The 9296-nt window shown below is 40.5% G+C and overlaps 1 protein-coding gene across 1 annotated transcript; it reads left to right on the forward strand.

Annotated features, from left to right (window-relative positions):
• The first annotated feature begins 8072 nt into the window (after nucleotides 1–8072).
• On the forward strand, nucleotides 8073–8862 carry RPL10L (ribosomal protein L10 like). The gene has a single exon (XM_006066160.4). The coding sequence runs from the start codon at nucleotides 8140–8142 to the stop codon at nucleotides 8782–8784; it is 645 nt and encodes a 214-aa protein (XP_006066222.2). The 5' UTR covers nucleotides 8073–8139; the 3' UTR covers nucleotides 8785–8862.
• Nucleotides 8863–9296: the final 434 nt, after the last annotated feature.

Below are 9296 nucleotides of genomic sequence, written 5' to 3' on the forward strand. Positions count from 1 at the left end.
CTTTTCTTCCAAGGAGCACTTGTCTTATAATGTCATGGCTGCAGTCACCATCTGCAGTGATTTTGGAGCTCAAGGAAAATACAGAAAATTGGGCAGGGCCAAATTCTTTACATAGGGATTAAGCAGGTATTTGTTTACCATGTATACCAATTAGCATGGTAATTTATCTCTCATCTACTTCTTAATGTTTGCTTCCCAGGGAAAAAAACAAAATATGAATGGATTAAAATGTTTGATAGGTGAAGCAAAGCTTTTTGAAAAGCCTTCCAAAGTCAGCACTTTATCAATTGGAATACTTATTTTGTAATTAAAGAATGCTTACATCTAATGTTAAGGATGCTTTCATAAAGAAACACTTTCATAAAGAAACACTTTCACAAAGAAAATGTTCAGTTCAGAGGATAAAGAGGTTATCCATTAAACATACAAGATTCATTCAACTTGAAATACAATTGGGCATCATGGTATGTCAATATGTAATCTCAGTATTTAACTAAACATTTGCTTTAAGCATGTCTGTAAACCTAGTAAACCACATAAAACTTCATATTAATACTATTGGCAAGAAACTTGGGCATCAGGGATAAAATAACAGCATTTTGCCTTTTAAAATAAATGAACGAAGACTTGGATCTAAAGGAGAGAAAGTCCATGTACTCAATATGTGGGAGGACAAGCTTCATACACAGCACCCTGATCCTAAATCTGTGTTTCTGAAATTTTCAGGCTGAATTAAGCCCTTTAATGAACAGGACCCTATGAGGCATTCCCAGGACAGACCCCCTCCTTCCCCACATCCTCTGCTTTAACTCCTCTCTGAAGTACACAGACAATAGTATCTAATGCACATTTCCTGAGTTGTTTTACAGAGGCCAAACTCCTCACCAAATGAAAGAAATTTACTACTTGATGACCAGCAACACAGGGCCCCCAGGCCCACTGAAGCCCAAGGATTGATAAGTTAACCCCTATGACACCCCCCTGTTACCAACAAGCAATCAGTGAATTGTGTAAGAGTTGATAACTGTACCTAGGGACTCCCCTGCCTCACCTTGCCCTGAAAATGTAAGGAGCATTTGAGCTAAAAGCCATCAGGGAGTTTGGAATTTTTGAGCATCACCAGTCCCAGACTACTTGTATGGCACCTTACAACACTGTACTTTGCTTCACACAGCATGGAGTCAGTAGACTAGCATTACTACACACCAGAAAGCAGATCCAAGTTTTGGTTTGGTAGCATTAAAAGAGAAGGACTTTTAAAGGTATAAGTAGATTATTTATGTTGAGTCAATTAATCTTTAGTATGAAAGTGAAAGTGAAAGTTGCTCAGTCGTGTCACACTTTTTGTGCTCCCATGGACTATACAGTCCATGGAATTCTCCAGGCCAGAATACTGGCGTGGGTAGCCTTTCCCTTCTCCAGGGGATCTTCCCAACCCAGGGATTGAACCCAGGTCTCTTGTATTGCAGGCGGATTCTTTACTAGCTGAGCCAGAAGCAAAGGCCCATCTTTAGTATAGCATTTTTATGTGTATGCTTTTCTATAACATTATGATTATTATATATTATAAATTATATCTTTGTTACAGCATTACTTAAATATTTATAATTTTAAAACTACACATTAACTAAATACCAAAACTGATTAATGGCTTATAAATTCTGTACAAGGATGAAACATGAACAAGTAAAGCTTACAAACTAAACTCAAATTCTAATGAGCATATTTATGCATTACTTCTTCCTGATTTAATCCTCATATATTTTTTCCCCAATTTTATGGAGCAATGTAAAAAAAAAAATTCACTCATCAGGGAAGAATTCATCCTATACCACAAAAGCATAAAGGTTAAGTATATATACTCAGTTCCTAGATACAAAATAAAAAACAGATTCACAAAAGGAGAATAATCAAAATGTATAAAATATCAGTCAAAGAAGAAAATTCACTAGGCCCCCGGGACTAAACAGTTAAAATCACCTGACTGTGTTTCTATTCAGAGAATATACATTTCTCAAACAGATAAAGAAGACCATTGTGAATCAGGTGTGTGAGACATGAGCTAAGCGGGACCACACCTTAGCCACGACAATAGACAAAATTGGCTCACTTGAAGAAAAGGCCAGCATAACCATGACTCTTTTATAGTCACAACTCAACTCTAGGAAAATGCAGCCAAGTTGCTCATCTAGACTCTTAAAAATATTGAGATTACAGCTCCCATGGTGAAGTTACTAAAAAACACAGATGAAAATGACTGTTCATCATCAGTGGAGGCTTCACACTTCATTGAGAGCCCAAGTGGGAACATGCTCTCTGAATCACAGTATATTGTCAAACACCAAGTGATGGAACGCTACTTAATGACTCAGTGATCAACAATGCAGGCGGTCCCAGCAGCAGGAGAAGGTATCCAGGGTGCACGTCAGTCAATACATTAGACTCCAGTGCATATTCTTTGAGAACAAAATCAGGTTTAGCTCTTTGTGAAATGTTTGAACTGTGAAATCAAAGAAGGAAAGGAAATACTGCACTGAACTGATACACAGAACTGTTCTTTTCTAGGCTTTGCATGAAGGCAGAGGATACTGGGAATTTGATTGTATTTTTAATACTATACAGTGCTAATTCTAAGTACATAAAGGCTGCCTTGATGAATAATACATAATCAGTAAGTACAGAATAGTGCAGATTTCTTCTATGGGAATTATGGAACAGGAATGTGAAACCATGGAGGAAAGACTTCACAGCCTGAATCATTGTCTAAACATGTTTCCCTGCCTGCTTTTTAAGGGCTCCAAGAAAATGATCTTTCCCTACCTATGCCAAAATGCATTATTCTAACATGATTATTAGCTTTAGTCAAATTTGTTTTTTCTATTTTTCTTGGGTATGCACAGCAAAATGGTAGCATGCTAGAGCCAGCTACCCAGTGACACACAGGAGCTTACTGTGTGTCTCTTGCCATTTCATGTTCATTATCACAGTGGTGGCTGAAACTGATAATGGAGTATCTACACTAGAGATATCAACAAGCACGACAAGTTGGGGGCCCCTCACCCCACTCCTCAAGGGGCAGGTTGTTAAGCATTGACCAACATAGTTGTCCCTCAGTAGTCCTGGGTACTAATTAAAAAACTGTACTATGGGTCACACAATTTGTCAAAAATAGGGAGCAAAACCAATGACCTAAACAAATTTCTTGTTCTCCTAGATCTAATCAATCTTATGCAGTTGCCATGCCCCTTTCTCACCTGATTCCTTACTTCACTTTCACATATTCTAATTATTCTTTAAGACATCTCTATTTTATATGTCACTCTTGCCTGGAAAATCCCATGGATGGAGGAACCTGGTGGGCTGTAGTCCATGGGGTCGCTAAGAGTTGGACACGACTGAGCGACTTCACTTTCACTTTTCACTTTCATGCATTGGAGAAGGAAATGGCAACCTATTCCAGTGTTCTTGCCTGGAGAATCCCAGGGATGGCAGAGCCTGGTGGGCTGCAGTCTATGGGGTCGGACACGACTGAAGTGATTTAGCAGCAGCAGCAGTGTCTCCCTTTGCTAAACTTTTATTGCAATTACCAAAGTAATAAATTTTATAAATGAGATCTAAATTATTTCCCATGTGTTTCTTCTTGACCATATTTCAGGTTATTTCAAAGCAGATAAGTTTTAAACTTTGTTGCAAGATTTGCTTAGAATGAAGCACATTGTGGGTACCAGGAGTTGGGAGACAGAGGAACACTCAAAACTTTGGAACTGATTGAGGATAATGCTTTTAATAGAAGAATAGTAGAATGGTGTAGCTCGGCCATTTTCCACAGGCTCCCCTCTAATATCTGTAGGACTAAGACGAAAAGAGTCTAAACAGAGAACCCCAGTCTGGCTCTCCCCTTCACTTCCCATCCTCTGACTCCAGCCTACAACTGTAAGGGGGCCCATGTTTAAATGTGGTAGGGTGATCAACCCCCTCATTTTGCCTTGGATTGAGGGGTTCGGGGGAATGCAGGGCTTTAAAACTGGTACAGTCCCAGGCAAACAGTGATCAGTCATCTTTTGGATTAAGGAAAGAGGGTTATGCAAGCAGGTCCAGATAGTCACAGATCTGCTGGTCAGAGATTTCTAGGGTTTTGAAACCACAAAGCATGACCTAGACAGGTGATGGTGAGTGTGAGATAGCACATGAACTGCAGCTGGGTACCTTCCTTTGACCTCACATATTCATCTCTTCCAGAACTATGATATATTCTGGGCATGTAGTAGTAAAAAAAAGATATAAATATGTTTTTAAAGTGAAAGATATTACAAACATATTCAAGGTACATTCACTTACTTTCTTCAGTGTTGAAAAGCCTTCCTTCCTGACTTCCCTGCATCCATTTTTTTGGCCCCTTACAGTCTATCGTGCGTGTGTGCTCTACTGCTCAGTCATGTCCATCTCTTTGCAACCCCATGGACTGTAACCTGTCAGGCTCCTTGGTCTATTGGATTTTTCAGACAATAATAATGGAGTGGGTTGCCATTTCCTTCTCAAGGGGATCTTCCCAACCCAGGGATGGAGCCTGCATCTCCTGCGACTCCTGCACTGGCAAGCTGGCTCTTTACCACTGAGCCACCCGGGAAGCCCCCACTCTATTGACTATATCATATATATCAAGTGATAAAACCTGTGTAAAGCTACTCTGTTCTCAAACAGAAGAGTAGGATCACTACCTTGTTAAAATGGCCCTTGTGACATGAAAGCCCCCCCCGCCCCCCTGCCGCTCCCACTGGAGTCACATTATGCCACTCACCCCCTCATTCATAGTCATATGGCCCTTATTCTAGTTCCTTCCTCAAATGGTCCATGTTCTTCCTGCTTTACTGTCTCTGCAAAACCAGGCTCCATGTGCTCTTATCACTATGTGAAGCCTGTTTCATTTTTCCTGTCCAATCCTCAGTCAAGATTAGGGTTTCATCCCAGGCTTTCAGACCTCACCTTGCCTTTCCTTTTTGCCATAATTTGTACTTTGTAATATGATGACATATTATCTGAATAACATATAGTGTATCCTGTAGACTTGTAAACCCAATGAGGGCAGTGCAATGTTACTTGCTGTTCTATTTCCACAGATAGTAGTTTATACAGTTAATAGAAGAGCAAAATAGAAAGGCAGAAAAGATGGAAGGAATGGGAATTAAGCAAGCTTCTACATAATGTGGGGAAGTTCACTACACTAGGAGTTTTAATATTTCTACTCTAACATGGGTATTTTATAAAACCTCACTTTAAGAGCAGGAGTTATTTTCTCACAACTTATGTTTCCCTGTTAAACAGAAAGCACTAGCAGAATATATTCACACTGGAAGGATTTTTTTCCATGATGTCATGGATTTGTGAAAGAGCAAAAAGGAATCAAACAACTAGAAAAATCCAAATAGAGATTCACGACCCAGATAAATAGGCTGATGTGATCACCAATATAGAGCCAGATATCCTGGAATGCGATGTCACATGGGCCTTAGGAAACATCACTACAAACAAAGCTAGTGGAGGTGATGGAATTCCAGTTGAGCTATTTCAAATCCTCAAAGATGATGCTGTGAAAGTGCTGCACTCAGTATGTCAGCATATTTGGAAAACTCAGCAGGGGCCACAGGACTCAAAAAGGTCAGTTTTCATTCCAATCCCAAAGAAAGGCAATGCCAAAGAATGCTCAAACTACTGCACAATTGCACTCATCTCACACGCTAGTAAAGTAATGCTCAAAATTCTCCAAGCTAGGCTTCAGTAATATGTGAACCATGAACTTCCAGATGTTCAAGCTGGATTTAGAAAAGGCAGAGGAACCAGAGATCAAATTGTCAATATCCACTGTATCATCGAAAAAGCAAGAGAGTTCCTGAAAAACATCTACTTCTGCTTTATTGACTATGCCAAAGACTTTGACTGTGTGTACCACAACAAACTGTGGAAAATTCTTAAAGAGATGGGAATACCAGGCCACCTGACCTGCCTCTTGAGAAATCTGTATGCAAGTCAGGAAGCAACAGTTAGAATTGGACATAAACAATAGACTGGTTCCAAATAGGAAAAGGAGTACGTCAAGGCTGTATATTGTCACCCTGCTTGTTTAACTTATATGCAGAGTACATCATGAGAAATGCTGGGCAGGATGAAGCACAAGCTGGAATCAAGACTGCCGGAAGAAATATCAATAACCTCAGATATGCAGATGACACCACTCTTGTGACAGAAAGTGAAGAAGAACTAAAGAGCCTCTTGTTCAAAGTGAAAGAGGAGAGTGAAAAAGTTGGCTTAAAGCTCAACATCAAGAAAACTAAGATTATGGCATCTGGTCCCATCACTTCATGGCAAATAGATGGGGAAACAGTTTTTTGGGCTCCAAAATCACTGCAGATGGTGACTGCAGCCATGAAATTAAAAGACGCTTGCTTCTTGGAAGAAAAGTTATGACCAACCTAGACAGCATATTAAAAAGCAGAGACATTACTTTGCCAACAAAGGTCCGTCTAGTCAAAGCTATTGTTTTTCCAGTAGTCATGTATGGATCTGAGAGTTGGGACTATAAAGAAAGCTAAGGGCTGAAGAATTGATGCTTTTGAACTATGGTCTTGGAGAAGACTCTTGACAGTCCTTTGGACTGCAAGGAGATCTAACCAGTCAATACTAAAGGAAATTAGTCCTGAATATTCATTGAAAGGACTAATGGTAAAGCTGAAACTTCTGTACTTTTGCCACCTGATGCGAAGAGCTGATTCACTGGAAAAGAACCTGATGCTGGGAAAGATTGAAGGCAGGAGGGGAAGGGGACGACAGAGGGTAAGATGGCTGGATGGCATCACAGACTCAATGGACATGAGTTTGAGTAAACTCCAGGACTTGGTGATGGACAGGGAGGCCTGTTGTGCTGCAGTCCATGGGATCACAAAGAGTCAGACACGACTGACCAACTGAACTCAACTGACTGACTAATTGTAGATTCTCTCCCTCTCATTTCTCTCTTTCCCCACACTCTGATCCTGATCATAATATTTTTATAAAATCAAATAATAGAAGAAAACAAACTATGAAGCTCTTTCTCAGTAAGGTGTAATACATTAATAAAGCATAAATAGCTACTTTGTGTGTGTGTGTGTGTGTGGCCTTGCCTCCTGGCTTGTGGAATCTTAGCTCCCTAACCAAGGACAGAACACAGACCCGACAGTGAAAGTGCCAAGTCCTAACAACTGGACCATGGAGGAATTCCCAACAGTTACTTTTTATACAGTTCCCAGAAGCAGCAACATTTGAAAATGCAAACAGCCTTAAAGTTAAAACGTTTAGTTGGTATTCCAATATTATGGATGACATTTTGACAATAAAATCCTTCCACGTGATTAATAAATAAATAAAACCAAACTCATGTTTCTAAAACAATTATCAAGCAACATGTACAACAGATAACTTCTCCTTCTCCCCCCTACTTTCATCTCTTCCTGAGCCTCACCAGGAAGCTCATACCAAGAAACCACTTTATCCATGAAGGTGAGCACATACTCTGACAAATAGCAATTGATCTACAATCGGTGATAGGAGATGTGAGCTCTTGCATTATTTGAACAAACCAGACACAAAGTATATTTACTAGGTAGAGAGCCCTTCCTCATTCAAATTCTGGGAAAGTACATATTTTATACCTATGACAAACCTTACAGCAAACATTTTAGGCTCAAGATGAACAGGAGGAAGGAAACAGCCTTACAGGGCCGCTGCTGGAAAGCTCACTGCTTCACCAGGATGCCTGCATGCCAATATATTCAATAGCCTCTCTGCTGCTAAGTCACTTCAGTTGTGTCCGGCTCTGCCTGACCCCATAAATGGCAGCCCACCAGGTTCCCCTGTCCCTGGGATTCTCCAGGCAAAAACACTGGAGTTGAGTCAATAGCCTCTCGGTCCTGCTCATTTTTCAAATCTCCCACACGCATGCGTAGAGTATATCTGCATCTATGGTGGGGATGTTGTGAAAGAGAGTCTTCAAGTACTCTATGGTTCCCGCACCTAAAGATGGGCAATGTACATATAGCACATGCGCAGGCATGAGCGAGAGCGCCTCCTTCACTACTACGCACTTCAGAGATTCCTCCTGTTGTCATGGGCCGCCGCCCTGCCCGTTGTTACCGGTACTGTAAGAATAAGCCTTACCCAAAGTCTCGCTTCTGCCGAGGTGTCCCCGATGCCAAGATCCGCATCTTTGACCTGGGTCGGAAGAAGGCCAAAGTGGATGAGTTCCCACTCTGTGGCCACATGGTGTCTGATGAATATGAGCAGCTCTCTTCCGAAGCCCTGGAGGCCGCCCGAATTTGTGCCAACAAGTACATGGTGAAAAGTTGCGGCAAAGATGGCTTTCACATTCGAGTGCGACTCCATCCATTCCATGTCATCCGCATCAACAAGATGTTGTCCTGTGCTGGTGCTGACAGGCTTCAGACAGGTATGCGAGGTGCCTTTGGAAAGCCCCAGGGTACGGTGGCCCGAGTCCACATTGGTCAAGTCATCATGTCCATCCGCACCAAGCTTCAGAACAAGGAACATGTGATTGAAGCTTTACGCAGGGCCAAGTTCAAGTTCCCTGGGCGCCAGAAGATTCATATCTCCAAGAAATGGGGCTTTACCAGGTTTAATGCTGATGAATTTGAAGACAAAGTGGCTAAGAAGCGCCTCATTCCCGATGGTTGCGGAGTCAAATATGTCCCCAACCGTGGACCTTTGGACAAGTGGCGAGCTCTGAACTCCTGAGGTCTTTGACAACACTGCCAACTTTGGCCATGCTGGTCTAAATTTTGTTCACCAATAAATTGTATTTACTGGCAAAAAGTAATTGTTGATTTTTTAATATTTTAAACATTTAAAAATATCCAATTTTTAAAACATAGACTACTAGAGAAATAATTTTTCTATTAAAATTATCAGAAAGAATTTAAATAACAAATGATAATTTACTTTCAAGTGAACGATTTGTTTGCCATTCATAGGGAAAGCTATTGCAGTTCTAATTCATGCTGTTAACCTAGAGAGCCAAGGGAAATATGTAAGAAGTTTTGTTTTTAGAGAAGTCATAAATTACACAGTTATTACCTTGAATAAAAAAGTAGGGAAGAATCTGAGATTTACAGAAAAGAATTACTTTTATAGAAAATAATAGGAATGAAAATCATGGTAGGCATTAGTCATGTTTCAACTATGATCTCTTTGAAATGAAAAAGTCTAATAAACTTGTTGCTTAGGTTTTCCTTATACATTTCTGCACA

This window comes from Bubalus bubalis, chromosome 11 (genome assembly GCF_019923935.1).
Source record: "Bubalus bubalis isolate 160015118507 breed Murrah chromosome 11, NDDB_SH_1, whole genome shotgun sequence".
NCBI lineage: Eukaryota > Metazoa > Chordata > Mammalia > Artiodactyla > Bovidae > Bubalus > Bubalus bubalis.

What these genes read in the sequence shown, in the direction of transcription:
- RPL10L (XM_006066160.4), top strand. Translation starts at nt 8,140, where the DNA reads ATGGGCCGCCGCCCTGCCCGTTGTTACCGGTACTGTAAGAATAAGCCT.